The following is a 17,246-nucleotide window of genomic DNA, read 5'->3' on the forward strand; positions in this document are numbered from 1 at the left end:
ACATTTTCCATTAAATCTTATTGTCAGAAAATGGCTATTGGACAAAACTGACGTTTTAGTGATGGAATTTGTTTTGTCAAAAATTTTGGATTTTTATGGGAAAACAAATCCCCACCTTCCCTACCCAAAAGAAATCTGGTTATTCAATGAAATAAAAAAAAATAAGTGGGGGAAAACAGTTGTTTTTGTTAAAAAAAAATTTTTTTTTTTTGCTGTGGGAGGGAAAAAATTCCCAGTGAACTGTAGTGATTAGCCCCTGTTCCCCCTACTCTATGAACATGGTGCAAGTTATTTTTTGTACTACAGCTGCATGACGTCTATCTCCCATTGTTTGTATTTTAAATGTAGGAAAGCTTGGGAGCGTCCTTCTAGACCCATTTCCAGAGAAATCCTCATTCGCTGGTTCAAGGAAGAGCAGCTTCCACGACGTGCTGGGTTTGAGAGGAACACCCATGCTGTAGCGCCCTGGTTTCATGGTAATTCAGTTATCTTTATTTTTTCATATAATTGAACCTGAAGCACATTCTGGGTTGAAGAGGTGGGATCTAGTTTTTAGTTTTTTGTTTATCTTTGTTTTTTTTGCAAAGAACACAATTAATTACTTTCAATCGCGTCTCTAGTCGGGAGTAATCTTGTTCACCTTCCTCACAAAGGTTGGTATAAAACTGGTTGCTGTCTGACAAGTAGTGTCTATCCATTATTTTCATCATAGAGAGACTATTCTTCCCCATTTTCTTTTTCTCTGTTTTGTAGTCCAATTTGTGACACTTACCAGTTGTCCTCCTATTTCTTAGCATTATCAGAACCTGAACTGCATAAATGAATGTCTGGAACAACATTTGGGAGAGGTGTGTGTGTGTGTGCATGCGCGTAATGTTGCCAGACCCTGGTCGTCGGCAGGCGGGATTGAACCTGGGACCCCTGGAGTTTAGTACATGAGCCTCTACAGCATGAGCTAAAAGCCAACTGGCTGTTAGCTAAGGCTAAGTAGAGCTAAGGCTAAGTAGAGCAAACTCATTAATCTCTCTCTAAGTGGTCTTGGTGTCACTAGCTGGGACAGAACACCACAGCCTGAAAGTGTGTGGATTACACGTGCGCACACGCTAATCTCATTTTCATCCTGTTATACAAACATAGTTTATACTTGCTGTAACTATATAGATGGGAACCAAGCATTCTGGCCATTAGTATAAAGCATAGCTGACACAAAGACTTCTATTTATGAGCTTGAATGTATTTTAGATCCAAGTCACAATACTTTTTTCCTCTGAATGTTAGGAATTAGAGCATTATAGTAGGTGTGCTGGGCCTGACCTTTGTCTGACCCCAATTGTCATTTCTTATTATGGGGTTGTGTTTTTAGAGAATCCCTCACTTTCCTTGAGAGCTCTTTGACAGGTGAGCCTCCCTCACTCCCTGCCTATCAAGGCATAAATAAGTTAAAAGTGGATATGGAGAATCATATCTCAACTAATCATCTGTTAGAAGCAAGAAATGAAGAAATACAATTATGGACAGCTCTTGTCTCTCTCCAGGTTGTGATTCCAAATCCTTCTCACTATACATAAGTTTTTACTTAAATATTTTAGAACACAGCAGCTAGCTGCTATTTTCAATGGCTTGGTGCTTCAAACAAAAAGAAAGAAGTAGATAGCTTGTAAATATTATACATTTCCATTTTTTATGAGCAGTGATGCAGATGAAAGATCGGCCTGTAGATACACATACACCTCTACCCGAATATAACGCGGCCCTATATAACATGAATTCGGATATAACGTGGTAAAGCAGCGCTCCGAGGGGGCGGGCCTGCGGACTCCAGCGGATCAAAGCAAGTTCATATAACGCGGTTTCACTTATAATGCAGTAAGATTTTTTGGCTCCCGAGGATAGCGTTATATCGAGGTAGAGGTGTATTTGACATGGGCTGTCTCTAAGAGTTAGTTAATGTAATAGTTGTATTTTTTGTAGTTTACAGTGTATGGAAAGGTAAAAGGAGCAAACATTCGACTTAATGGTTTATTTCTTGATTTGTAGAGCTGGTTTAACTCTGCAAGAAAGCATCTGTGAACATTCATAGGAATAAAGTTATTTGAGGTCAGTCACCCCCACTTATTTGCTATTTGCAAACAATCTGATGGGCAAGGTTTTCCCCCCAGTGTTTGAGGGAAGCTCATTCACATGAATATACATGTGCAGATGCAAACATGTATTTGTGCAAGTCATCTAAGTCTTGATGCAAAGCCCAGTGAAGTCAATGGGAGTGTGACTTTATGCACTGAAAGCTCACAAAACTTATCATGAGAAAAGTTTCTTCCTGCTTCTCCACCCAACAAAGATAATGAAGTTATATTTAGAGCTGTGCAAAGCACAGCAATTTTGTGATTGTCTTTTTATTCTGTGTTTGTACCATGCCTAGCACAATAGAGACCTGATCCATGATTGAGACTCGTAGGTGCTATGATAATATAAACAATAATTTGCTGGGGTTCATGCAGATATTGTTTTGGTACCTTTTCACTTGTGTGAACAAGTTCATATTGTCAAAGTGAAACTCAATCAAAATCCTCAAGTTTCATCTAGTTTCACATGAAAACTCCCACCCTATTTCATGTGATCGTAATGCAGAAGCTAAAATCGGGCCTGGTGTGCTCAGTTGTTTTGTGAATCTTTTAGCAAACTTCGTCTGAGTTCCAAATTTTGTAACAAACTTTGGGAACCAAACGAGTACTCTGTTACTGGGTGACGTTGTGAATATTGTGTCCAGGTCCAGCTGGCTCCCACAACACACCTCATCAGAGTGAAGAGTTCAATGGCATTATCCTGGAATGGTGGAAGCTAAACATCAACATGTTATAGTAAAAGACCTAAAGGAGTTTTGAGTGTGACTCTGAAACGAAGCAGAGAGAGAGCTACTTTGGCACAGAGCCCACTGTGGAACCTGCCAAGTGCTCTTGAGAGTGCTAGCCTTGACTATAATGACAGCGGAGGGTCCCTAGAACTTGTAGGATCAGATCCTTCACAACCTTGAATGAGTCCCTGAACTTCCCATTCCTCATTTTCCCTATCTATAAAATGGGATAATACTTTGCAAGGGTATTGTGAAGCTTCAGTAAAAGATCTGAAGTGCTTTGAGATCCTTGGATGAAGTGGGCTAAAGAAGGGTAAAATGTCATGGAGTATGATCATCTGGTAGAGCAGTGTTGAAAGTAGATCCTCAGATAGTGTAAAATGATGTAATTCCACTCAAGTAAATGGAGCTATCCTGATCTACATCAGCTGAGGAAGTGACCGTTAGTCTCTTAGCCAAGATAAAACTTCAGTCCAGTCAGTATCTTTAAATTTTAATTTAAAGGTAACATTTTTTTTATTGGTACTAACTAGAAAATGAAGGCTCCTTCACTCTAAAAATAAAATCACAAACCCAAATCTAATAAAGATCAGCGGTCTTCACACTGGAGTCCTGCACATATACCACCTTTTGTAATTAGGTGAGCCAAGTGCTTATGCAAATTCTAATTCCTCCAGTGGGTTTTCATAGGGTGTGAAGCAGTGCAGCGTAATGGGGCATTCTGTCTATCTAAAATTCCCCCACCAGTTTCATTTGGAAGTTGGGCCAGATCCTTGGTGCTGGCTAAGTCATCTTTTTGCCATTCCAGCACTGAAGGAGGGAGATAAAGGTGATAAAATACTGCAGCAGGGAGAACGTTAGTCTACTGGATGGAGCTCAGGGCTAAGCAGTCACATGCTGTATTCCCAGATCAGCCACTAACTAGCTGGCTGACCTTAGGCAAGTCATCCTATGTTTCTCTCTGTCTCACTTTTCATCCTCCTCTAAAATAGATACAGTAAACACTTTGCATGTTCTGTACAATCTTCAGATAAAAAAATGCTATAAATATACAATGGGTTATTAGTTAGATTTACCATAGGGCAACATCTGCAGTAAATGGGAAAAACCTTTTTTAAGATCTCTAGCCAGTGTTTCTTTCCTCGCTCCCAAAAGTAACTGTGAGAAAACATCAATTTCAGCTCCAAGCGTCTCTTTCCTTTTCCATAGAGTAGAAATACCATTAATCTAATACCCCAACACATGGAAAATTTGTTTAAGGTAACATTCATTGATCTTTCCAGTTTGTGTTCAAGAAGTTGCAGTGATTTCTTGCAAAATTATTTTTAACACGGAGGTGCCAGGTGTGGCTCCATAGTTCAGACTGTGTTGTGTGTTGTACTGAAAGCAGGGATTCAGCTTTTCTTTGTCTGTAGAATACACTTTGTCCTTTCCCAAAATTACAGCACTTCCTCCTTGGAGACAGAATGAATTTTGGAATATTTTAAAAAGAAATCTGTTATTTAGTGTGAGTTAAAATTAGTGGTAAAAAGTCTCTTTAAAAAGTCTCAGCTCAGACATTGTCTGACTACAGAAATTGGCAGGGAGATGAATCTTGAGTAGATCTGGTGCTGTGCACGTTTGTGTTTTAAAGAAATGTTTAGGATTCAGGGCCCCTCCACACTATTATTCTCCTTCAAGAGAGGCAGAAAAATATGGTCCTTCAGAGAATATCACAAGAACTGCCCTCTTTCAAAATGGCTGCCATCTCCCATTGTTATCAATAGACTGAAGCCATGGCCTGACTTGAGTAAAGATGGTCACTGCCTCCATTCACCTGCTCCTCCCTGCCTCCTGACAGCATATAAAGCCACTTAATAAGTACTTCCCAATGGAAGCGAAGCCATCAACTGGCGTATGATTCCTCAGGGCCCTCAGCTTGCTGGAGCTGCTTGAATATCAAGGAACCAGAACCAGCTTCTTGGCTATCCTGACCATATCTTGGTTCAACTGATAATCTGGGCTAACTCTCATTTGTACAACACCATTTACAATAGTCTTAAGGTAGTTGTAAAAATTACTTAAATTATTTGAATACTTAAACCCAGAAAATTAAAGGTTCTGGGTTTCATAATTAGCAATTGATATCATACCAACTAATCAGTGAATGTGGGCTCCGAGGACACAATATTAGGATCCCTTCTTGGGCTCGATTCTAGAGATGCAAGAAACTTGTTATGAATTTGCATTTCAGGATGAACTTTGCTAATATCAGTGAATCTTGGTTTTTATGGGATTGAATGGGATTTATGGTTTCAGATGGAAAGCTGTTTTACATGGGTCACAGCTGGAGACAAGTAAAACTGGGCTGTTTTGGCTGAGTTTTGCTTTGATTTGGGAGTTTTCAAACCTCAGTGCAACCCATGCCAAAGTAAAATGAAAAAGTTTATCAGCCTCTTCCCATCTATTGCTGAGTATTACCAAACTCTATCACATACATCTACGTCTTTTGTCAGTTAGCTGCAAATATATGGTATAGGCCAGGAATATAATTCCTTTTGGCAACACAAATATGGGCCTCTACCTTCCTAATACTTAACTGTCCTGTGCTGTAATGAGGGATGCTGATTGCTGAAACATATACTAATATTTTGCCCTTTGTCTGCAGTGTTGTCTTGTTTTTTCCTTCCTTCTGTTTAAACTCCATTTAGGCATGCAGCTCTTTTCCTATGAAAATCGGCTTGTCACTTGTTATTTCTGGGAAAGGTCAGACTCTCAGACCCTACATTTTGGATCATGCATAGTTTGACTTCTGAATATAGAAGATTTTCTTAAATCATTCAAGTGTCACTTAGCAAACAAGAGCCAGACTCTAAAATGATCCCATCCTTAGTTAAGATTCGGAAGTCCTTGATGGCTTATTCAGATCTACCTACATTATGTCAATGGACGCTCTCACAAGTATAGGAAGGACATGTCCTAGTCATCACTATTATCAACACATTATTGTCTTATATCTATTATATGCCACTAGTGAAGGAGCTGAGTTGAAGGAGCTGTCCAGTCAATAGGTGTTTGAAAGGGAATCTTCTTTAGGTCGTGAGAGTTGGTGAAGAGACATTTTAGCCCAAAAGTATGGTGTTCCCTCTGATTTCAGATCAAGAATTCCTTCTCTAATGGCTTTCATCTCCCATGTTGTTTGTGGGAAGAAACACTGTCAGATGTAAGTAGACAGGATAGGATGGTTCTGCAGCCTGGACTCCTTCAGTACGGGATGTCTAACATTTTTGAGCGTTTGTGTTTTCTTTTGAGAATAACACTGCCACAGGGATAGGATGCAACAGCAAGATTTCTTGTTGCTTCTATTGAAATGAGCATTTTCTGAGACACACAAGTATTTTAGCTGTTTGATTTGATCAAGACTTTATGCAGCAATAAATACAGTGTGCTTGTTTGTTCATAAAGCACACTTTCTGGTTCTCTAAGGGAGGGAAACTTAATAAGTAACAGAACATGTTAGGATGAGATGAAGTAAATCCCAGTGGAGATATGGAATTTTTGTATGTGAATTATCTATTTTCCTATCTGTTACTTCATCTGCTTTTTGCTTGTTTGATTTGCTATTTTGAGAATACAGAGGGATGGTGTGACGTTGCACTCCATATGCTTTATGAAAATATGCTTATGAATGTGAATATGATGTAACTGGAATATGCTTAATGCAAAAGGTCTCTTTTAAGGTATCATTACAAAGCTTATAATCTACTGAGTGTGTTCATCCTATTTGTTTGCATGTATTATTTCTATGTCTGGAGTTAGGAGAATAAGATTGGATTGTATTACTGATGTAAACATATTAAGTGGAAGCCATTAAGGGTACTTCAGAATCAATGAACTGTAAATGTCTCTGTTTATTTGCAAACCTTCCTGTGTATGTGTGGGTCAGCCCAGGAAGAATGGAGGCTGGGATCTCACAGGACATGTGACCATGTCACATGATACTGAAATCCATCTTAAATCTGGTACTTTTCCATTTAGAAGGAGGGGTGGGGACCCAGAGAGACAAAGCGATAAAAGGGGGTGGAGCAGGACAAGGAGGGCCAGTCATGAGAAAATCCATAGTTATCACCTGAGATGGCTGCCAGTCATGAAAAAACCCCTAGTTCCACCTGAGATGTCTGCTGGAACTAGCAAGCAGGGCTTTGGAGCGGAGCCTGGAGCACAGCTCCAAAGCCCTGCTAGCAAGGACTGTACTAGGAGAAAGGATTGGTCCCAGACTAGGAAGGAGTCTAGTCTGTGAAAGAAGCTTATTGGAACATCTCTGAGGGTGAGATATTACCTGTAATCAGTTTCTTAATGTATTAGGCTTAGATTTGTCTGTTTTTGCTTTATTTTGCTTGGTGAATTACTTTGTTCTGTCTGTTATTACTTGGAACCACTTAAATCCTACTTTTTATACTTAATAAAATCACTTTTATTTATTAGTAAACCCAGAGTAACTGATTAATACCTGGGGGAACAAACAGCTGTGCATATCTCTTTATCAGTGTTATAGAGGGTGGCTAATTTATGATTTTACCCTCTATAAGCTTTATACACAGTAAAACGGATTTATTTGGGGTTTGGATCCCGTTGGGAGCTGGGTGTCTGGGTGCTGGAGCCAGGTAACCTGCAGAGCTGTTTTCACTTAAAGCCTGCAGCTTTGGGGGCGTGACCGGATCCTGGGTCTGTGCAGCAGGCTAGCATGTCTGGCTCAACAAGGCAGGGTTCTGGTAGTCCCAAACTGGCAGGGAAAACAGGCTCAGAGGTAATTTCAGCACATCAGGTGTCACTCCCAAAGGGGTCTCTGTGACTGAACCCGTCACAGATGGATCCTCAGCTTGTTTACATAGAAATGAAGTTAAGGAGCACGTGATGAAAAAAAGGGAGAATAGGGCCTTATCCAAAGCCTATTGAAGTCACGGACTTGTTGGGTCAGGTCTCTGTGAATGGGACAAACTCTACCTGGGGGGATGGTTGTTCAGTGTGGTTGTTCGGTTTCAAAATCCGGTTCCAAGTGGACTGATCTATATCCCCAAAATCATTATTGCAATTAGTACTAAATGGCACCCTTGTTGGCAATCTTAGCACACAGACCACAGATTGAATCAGTCTGGAGACTGAATCACTCTTTTGTCCCTCCAGGGGCTTCCTCTTAAACAGGGTTGAGGTGTATTGTCATGGATGGACGGGGAAGAATGTATTGCTGTTGCCTTATATTGTTCCTTTTCCATAGATAAACAAGCCACTTCAGGACTGACAATTCAGCACTTTTCATCATTGCTGAATCCAGCATATAGGAATGAATGTACATCTTGCCTTGGTAGGGTATGGTGTATATAACCTCCCATGTATTATAAAGGTACCGCTGTACACAGAAATGGGACATAGGCTGGGAAAATTTATGTGACTAGTGTTTGGTGAAGATATTGATGGGGAATTCCTGGGGACCACTACATTTTTGTATCAAACCCTTTAAGTGGTAATCCTCAAGCATGAGAATATTATGTTGTGTATCTTTAAAAGAGATACTATGCCCCTGCAAGGTTATGTATTTGTGGACCATGAGTGGATTCACTATATAATGATAGTGATGTGATTCCAGCTCTGTATTCACTGGGAGATGGCCTATAGTTTTGGCATCGCTATATCAATCCCAGCCATCTAACTAAAATATGAGGTACTAGCTCATACAGACTGTATTTTTCAAGGACAGCACAGTGTGTGGTGAATATGTGCTAAATCTTTGGATTCCTTGAGGGCTACCACTAGCTGATGATGGGTGTTTCAAGCCTGGTTAGTCTCCAGTAACATATGACAAGAAAACCTGACAACTTCATCAACTCTGATTCAGTTCTCAACTTTTCACTCTGGAAACCAGAGGTGTTTTTGATTGGCTCTCAAAGATGAGAACTTCTGGCAGTATGTCACTCCACTTAGCTCTCAATAATGGTTTTAGTCTATCAGTCCTTTGGAAGGCTTTGGGATTGTTTTTCTAGTGCCGTTATGGTTCAAAAGTGTCAGCATAGAGAAGTTCTTGGCAAACAGAAGAAATGTTTTAGACCCTGGTCCCCCTTATAGGAGAGCAGAGTTTCAAAGTGAGGTAACAGGAGCTGTGGCATGCAGCAGGGAAAGAGGAAGCACAAAAGAGCCGCTGAGCTATTGCTCTGAAATGAGAGAGTGAGGTAACTGAATAATTCATGTGAATAGGCTAATTGCTAATGTGAAAATAGGCTTCCCTGTCCCTTCACAATAGGTAATCTTCCTTGCTTTCTGTTTCACTGAGACTCAAGTGCTATCTACCAAAGAAGTAGATGGTGGTTAGAAAGAGATTACTTTACTGGACAGATGTTGGATGCTAAAAATAAGTCGTTACACAAATGTAACCACAGATGTAGAGAGATATTTGCCTGGTGGGGCGTGTTCAAAGTTTAGGAGACAAACAGGTTAGGTGCACTAAGTAGGAACTGCCTTAGTATAGGAAGGGTTTTTGTTTTGTTTTGTTCTTTTAAACTAATCTGTGTCATTCCAAGGTTTAGGTAGCATCAAACTATTTTTTTTCACTTGGTAATGGTGGGTATCCAGCACTGGACCATTTTTTTTTTTTTAAACATGAAGCAAAGCAAAAAGAAGAAAGAACAAAAGTAATTTGAAACTGACTATATAGATTCTGCTGTCATGTTTGGAAATAATGTGTGCAAACTAATCAGTACATTACAAGAGGGTCATTTATTTAGAGTAAATCAAATATAAGGACTTCATTCATTTTTGAGAAAGTAAAAAAGATAAAAAGCAAGGACAAAGCTCTAACACATACTCCAGGAGAAGAAAACTTTTCTTGATAGAAGTTTCTTCCAACCATTGGACATGTAGTATGACAGGGGTGCCATTTTTACACTAAAACAAACCAATATAAAAATAGTTGCTTATAAACATCTAGAATGCCTTCTCTTGATATGCATATACCCATCTATTATATCTGTATCATACTAATCATTTACTAATTCTTTATAAGCTATTTACAAATGGACTCAACATAAAATGTGACTGAACAATCAGTATTTAACCCCAAAATAGTTACAGTTCTTTGCATATTTCCCATTTAAAGCACAGCAAATATTGTAGTAAAATCAAAGCCCAGAAACTATAGTCAGCTTTCTTGCAGGTGGTCTGCTGACTGGCCCTTTCCCCTTACTCCACAAAGCATTGTGATGACAGCCCTATTGATCCAGCCTCCAAGCAAAAGCTGTGCAGTTATCCGTCTGACAGCTCCTGTGGAATGATGGCTTTCGAATCTTGCTAAGCCAAAATTACTCTCAAACAGGCTCTCAGTAGGATCACTTGTGCTCTGTGACACCCAGAGAAAAGGCACATGGCTGGGCTGAAACAGGACGGTGGTTTGGCTTTCCAACTGTAGTTTGCTCAAGTAGCAGTTGGTTGCGACACTTAACCTGTTGTCACCACAAGAGCTAGATGCTGGGAGATGATTTGAAAACAAAGAGAAGATACTTCAGTGAGTTTGCTGACTGCTAACCTAGATATGCAGCTTCTTTCTGTGTGTGTTTGTGATGGCCAGGAGTTAGAGAAAGGGGGTTGTGTGTGTGTGGAGGGGAGCACACCACTCCCTCCTCTATTAAAAGCAAAGGGAGTGTTCCCCTTCTTCTCCCTGACGGAGCCTTGGGAGAGGTCAGTTCCCCCTCCTCCTGCCTCTTTTAGGTCTAGCATGCTCATAATTGTTTATAAGTTCAGAAAAACATAGAGGGCCAGATCTACAGCTTGTACAAATCAGCATAACTTCATTTGAATCAACAGGACTATACAGATTACCATCCAGCAGCTGAGGATCTGGCCCACTGCGTCCGCCATATCATGTTTCAGAATCAGTCTGTATCTTTGTGAATCAGTCTGTAACTTTACTGAACATTCTGGCCCTGAGGTTAACCACCCTTTTGCCCACTGAATTCTGCATGCATCTTTCTGGGACTATACACTACTATTGTAAAACAGGCCCAGAATATTTGATTATAAATAGAGCAGTTTGCAATTGTGTACTTGCCTCCTTGAAGATTTCCTTTGGGTTAAATTATGCTGCAGACACGTCTGAGCATTTAAGTTCAACCTGAAAAGTAGCAATAACTCATGAGACTGAGAGCACAGCTTTCTCCTCAGTTTCCCCAACAACCATGCTAAGAACTCCTTTGCAAAGTGGGCATTGCATCTGCAGCAGAGTCTATACATGATTATGTAGCCAAATGAATCTCCATTCTCACATTCAAGGGCCTGGATCCTCATCTCCTGTAATCTATCATAGATCCATTGACTTAATTTTGGACACAGGGGTCCTTAATTCTTGAACCTGTGTTAGCAGCCCAGCCCTATAAGAATTCTCATTTGTTTAGGCTGATATTTGCAGTTTGCCAGATCCTTAGTGGCTGTAATCTGTAGTAGCTCCATTGAAGTAATTTCCACCTATTGAAATCTGGGTTCATTTTAGATTTAGGGCCCCTAAATTAGGATTAAAGTAGTGTGAATAATAGCACACACTGAAGGGCTGTCAGATTACATGAATACAAATTTAGACACCTTTTAATTCGTGCCTGCAGTGTCCACACAGGGGAGTGACAGTGGAGAACTTTGGTGAGCAGTGCTGTTCATACCCTGAAGTACTAACTGTGGGGAAGTGTAGCTATAGCCGTAGATCATAATGCAGTGAGCTTCATTCTAGCTCCTAGTTCATTGTTCCTCATCTCTAGTGATGTACTCTTGATATGCCATTACAATGCACACTTAAACCATCTTTTCAGTGATTCCACTGACTTCATTGAGCTTTGGATCAAGCCCCAACACTGGAATACCATAAGCAATGTACTTTAGAGTTACAGTACTGCTGCTCAGAGGTTTGAGCAGCTTTTACAGTGCCTACCTGCACTCTTGCTTGACTTATGCTTGTGCTACAGTATCCCATTGTCACTTTCACGAGTGCTTAAAGTCAAACCTTGGTCTAGGACTTGGTAAACAAAAATCAGTCCATAAGTAAGTTTTATGCAAGTAGACAATAACTTTGTTAATTACAAACTTCTCAGTCTAGCCAAGTGCTTTAGAAGAAAAATTAGTAGCTCAAATTCCTTATATAGGTTCTAAAGTATTTACCAGAAACTCCACCATCAAAGTGTTTTTAAAAATGTATTTGGAATTTCTATTAGTTTGAATAGAGAGGAAAAAAAATCCATGTACAATATGATAAATGTATATATATTTTATACTATGCATATAACGTCTGATCCAAAGCCAGCGAAGACAATGAAAAGACTCCCAGGGGCTTTAGAGCAGGCTAGTATTGTACGTGGTAAATGTGTGCATCCATATTTTAAGTGTGTGGTACAGACAAAGTAATATATATATATATATTTGTAGTTTATATATAAAAAAATTGACCAAAGCAAACAAACATTTTTCACCTGTGGAAATATATGGACAACAAAAATCACAGTATGTTTTCTTAGTTAACTATTATCAGTCCAGTTATACAATTAGAATTCTGGGGTCCAGGTTAACTGTGGCATTTATCTGTCTCCTTACACTCAGCAAGCTCTCCAGACACTGATTTACAGTGACAATCATCGCTGAGTTTGCAGAAGGGATGGTATCCTGACAGTTTTTTGATGATCTATACGACATGATGTTCAATGTAAGTTGTTAGTCTGGGCAGTTCTTGAAGTCCACCATGGACATGTCTATGTAATTATAAAGTCTGTCGTCTTTCTGGAAACTTTCATTTCTTTATAAAGCATATATTTGGGGGGGGGGGGGGGGGATTTTTTTTTTCTTTGAAGATTTACTGCTAAATGGCTTACCTTTTAGATTGTTTAAAACAATCTCTTGTATCATAACTCACTACAGCAAAGCACAGTTAGGCTATTTCATTTCTAACATTTGGAAATATGTGCATCAGCCATTGCCAAGCCATCACTTTTTGACAAGCTAGGATGTGGCTAGAATAAAATTTTTGCCTTTAATGGCTGACACATAGGGTTTTCTTCCCACATAATCACAAGTAGTTGTGATGGTTGCAGTGCAAGTTGTGCTGGCCATGCAGGTGTCACTGTGCTGTGTGTCTTATTCAACAGATTCCCATTGGTTTCATGTGCCAGTTTAGCTATAAATTATGGACTGGATCCTCTGCTGCAACCTAGTCACTTTGGGTATGTCCGCACTGTGATAAAACCCCACAGCACCAAGTCTCAGTGCCTGGATCAGCTCACTCGGTCTCGCAGGGCTATAAAATTATAGTATAGATGTTCAGGCTTGGCTGGAGCCCAAGTGTCCCAGAGCCCAGACTCAAGCCCGAGCCCATATGTCTACACTGCAATTTTATAGCCCTGTGCCTGAGCTCCATGAGGCCACGCCAGCTGACCCTGGCTCTTAGAGTCAGTGCCACAGGTTTTTTATTGCATTATAGACATATCCTGCAGGAGCGACGCCAGGGTTTTTGCTGCCCTAGGTGGCAACGCTCCTCCTCTGAGCATTCGGCGGCGGGGGGTCTTTGGGGCACTTCGGCGGCAGGTCCTTCACTCGCTCCGGGACCCGCCGCCGAATTTCTGCCACAAATCCTGCCGCCCTAGGCGACTGCCTAGGGTCGCCTAGTGGAAGCGCTGGCCCTGACTGCTTGCAGCAGCCAGTTCTCCCTGGTAAGCATAGGATGTCTGCTATGACATGGGGTGCATAGGAGCATGACAGGGGCAGGGAGCAGGTAGAACTTGCTGGATGGACCTCTCCTTATTATCTAACTGGTATAAATTAAAGTAAGCCCCCAGGCTGCTCTGATTTTAGCCAGCTCTGGCGTAGCAATGATTACAGAATCAGAAACCCACCACTGGTTCCTTGGGGCTTCCCCTTAGCTGCTGAGCCCAGCTCCAATTTTGGACCTATATTTGGACCTATATTTCATTATTTTCAAGTAATTGTAACTTTCTTTTAAAACAACTTGGGTACAATTCAGTACAAATCAACATAAACACAAAGCAATAAGGAGACAAAATGGATAACGTCAGCCACTCTAGTAAATTAGTGACTTGTCAATGACTGTAATAAAATATTTTGCCTACTACCATGCTATCCAATTAACCTTTAGACATTTCAGTGTCCAACATTGGACCAACAATATTACTGTTTAGATCATTGCACTAGTGAATTTATCTCTCTCAAGCATTTCCTTTGTTTTGACTGACAAATCAATACTGAGGTGAAAACAAAGCAATTCTAAATAATATACCGGGGGGTGGGAAGAGAAGAGAAAACAAAAGACACTGAACATACTGCGGTTCATTTAGTAAACTGCAAAACCTTTCCTGCATGGCATTGCCTTTTGATAAATCCATCCCATATGATTGGTACAAAATAGTATTTCAGAGAAGTTTCTGACATATCTGTATGCTAGTCACTAATTACAGGTTATGTCTTAGAAATTTATTTCTGATTTCATGTCTAAGAAGACCTTGATTCATATCCCTTATGGGTCCTCAAATAGAGCAAAACCTTACTTCTCTGTTTCACAGTGAAGTGAGGCTTAGTGTTTGTGAAGTGCTTTCAGATTCTCATATAGAACTTCAAATTATTATTATTGCCTTTATGGTAAGAACTTTTATTATTTACAGGAATTTATACAGTGTTATGTCGGTTACAGAGCTTATTATGAAGAATTTGGGGCCTGAAAGGTATTTTAAATTTCGAACTTTATCAATGACATCTCCTAACCTATCCCAACACTACCTAATTTTGACAGGACCAAAAGGTGTGTGTCGCATCTCTATCAAGGGTCAATTTAATCCCAATCAAATGTTCTTAGATATGCTGTTATCTAGTAAATTCCATCCTCATTTCCCCCTTATGGAGCCTGTCAGAGGTAGGATGGGTTCCTGATACCTTCAGAAGGCCAGCTATTCCCTGACAGGGCCTTTTTATGAATGAAGGTTGTATTGATATGCGATGAGGTGGTATCAATACTCAGTGATCTTGGGTCAGTAAATGTGGATGTGGCACCATCAAGCTTTAATGCAGTGTCAGTGTGAAGAAATAGACATTACAACACAGAATCATAATGCTTTTCTGTCCCAACGGATGAATATTGGAAGGTGCAATGCTACTTCTCCCACAGGCTTGACTGAGTGGGCTGTTTTTTCTTCCTGATTTTATTGAATGGTTCCTGGAGATGCTCCGTGATAAAGGCAGGAGCGCCTTATAAAATGTATTGTATAAGTAGATCCAGTTTTTCTTGTTTTTTTTTTTTTTAATAGTTAAGATCTGCATCAGTCAGCCCAATGATGATTAAAATTTCTTTTTATTGTTCATTTTGCTGCTTGCCTTCTGGCTTGACAAAATCTGCCAGTGACTTCCTATTATGTAGATTAGTGTAATTATTTTCTCTTCATTTAATGAGTCTGGTGGTGGTGGGGGTTCTCATAAGTATTTAAAGCTATATTGGTGGTGGGGGAACTGCCCTAAGTATTACTATTGGAACATCTTAGCTATTAATTTCTAGGTTAGATCCAGACCACATCACAAGTCTCTCAAAAGTTATCCTTTCCATTTGAAGGCTGTTTAGTATCCTGTGTGAGGTGGTGGTCTCAATCCAGTCTTATAAACCATGGGCCTGATTCTCCATTGCCCTGCACCTTGTGCAACATGCGTATAACACACAATCTGAATGGCAGTGTGTTACGCCCATTTTGCACTGGGATAAATGACTACACAAGGCACAGAGCAACAGAGAATCAGGCCCTGAGTGTCAACATCACAAAAGCTACCTCTACCAAAGTTCATACCACTGATTGCAATCTCAGCACAGAGATCAAGGATTTCCTTGGAAATTAAACCCATGTTCATTTCTAGAAGTGATTTCTTCATATCAGAGCTGAGGTATAATGGTGGTGGGGTAAGGTAAGCTTGCATTGTTGGTGCCTATGGTGTACCTCCCAGTTTTACAAGGCACATTGTTTATATAGGGGACTGAGTTTGTATTGCAATTGTTTACAGCCATCCAAACAGATGAATTAGTTACTTAACTACCTGTTTGCTCACACAAGTATCCAAAAATGTAGTGATTAATATTTTACAGGCAATATTGAACCAATACATCACATGTTTCTGCATATTCCATTTTTATTACATCAACATGATTTAAGGCAGGGCCGGTGCAAGAATATTTTGAGCCCTAGGCGAAACTTCCACCTTGCGCTTCCCCCCCCCCAAATAAATCACATACATTATACACAATACATGATCACAGAGTAACATGTTATAATTTAGAATTTATGTTTCCGTGCTTTAAGTTTAGCAAATTTAGAAACAAGTTCCTCCAAGTCAATGCTGTGAGCAATGTCATGTTCCAGGGCTGCCCAGAGGATTCGGGGGGCCTTGGGCAAAGCAATTTTGGGGGCCCCTTTCATAAAAAAAAGTTGCAATACTATAGTAACATGTATTTGGAAATGTAAAAAATAACTAGTGAAATACATTCAGAAATTAATTTGGTACCAATAGGCTGTCGCTGCCTGGGGGTGGTGCTGCTGTTGCCCAGGGCTAAGTGGGGAGCTGGGCTCTGGGTTCGGGGGTGCCTGGCTCACAGGGGCTGGGCTCAGGGATGTGGGGAGATGGGGTCAGGGGGGTGTCCGGCTCAGAGGAACTGGGCTCAGAGTTGGGGGTCAGGGCTGTGGGGAGGATGGGGTCAGGGGGTTTCTGGCTCAGAGGGACTGGGCTCAGAGCTGGGGGACAGGGCTGTGGGGGATGGGGTCGGGGGGGTGCCCGGCCCCGGCCCCTTACCATGCCGCTTACCCCCTCTCCCAGGAGCCTCCGACATACTCGTGGGGGCCTGGGGCAAATTGCCCCACTTGCTCCCCCCCTCTGGGCGGCCCTGAACTCAGATACCGGGCATGACAGAGGCTGGAGCAGGGAGAGGGGGGCACCGGGGCAGCTCAGCTCTGCAGGCTGCCATCCCCTCCAGCCGCCCACGCACAAGGGGAGCAGGAGTAGGGACCAGCCAAGGACCAAGGGTGCAGGAGCACAGGTGCCTGAGGCCAAGCTGTGGGGAAGCGCTTACCTTGCCCAAGGCACGGGCGTTGGGTCCTCTTTCTTCCTCTGCTTCACCAGACCGCTGCCTGAGGCTCTTTTCTTCTCCGTGTCCCCCACTGGGGCTGACCGTGGAGGCTGAGCCAGGAGGCAGCCGCCCCTTTCCTCCAGAAGCCCTGCTGTTGCACCTGTCGCCGGGCTTGTGCCCCGCCAGCAATGAGAAGAATCGCATGGGATGGAGCGGCCGCTGCACTGGGAGGGAGAGGGAGTCTGAGCCGCCGGCAGGCAGCCCAGGGGTTCCCCTGTGTCCGTGTGT

At 41.4% G+C, this 17,246-nt stretch overlaps 1 protein-coding gene across 1 annotated transcript in view; it reads left to right on the top strand.

Moving 5' to 3' along the window:
* Positions 1-17,246, top strand: part of SH2D4B (SH2 domain containing 4B) — a 109,208-nt gene that overhangs the window by 62,856 nt on the left and 29,106 nt on the right. Inside the window, exon 6 of the mRNA XM_034776436.1 lies at positions 349-476. Within this exon, the coding sequence (XP_034632327.1) occupies positions 349-476 (128 nt within the window). The remainder of the gene's footprint in view (positions 1-348; positions 477-17,246) is intronic.

Source organism: Trachemys scripta, chromosome 7, assembly GCF_013100865.1.
Source record: "Trachemys scripta elegans isolate TJP31775 chromosome 7, CAS_Tse_1.0, whole genome shotgun sequence".
Lineage (NCBI taxonomy): Eukaryota > Metazoa > Chordata > Testudines > Emydidae > Trachemys > Trachemys scripta.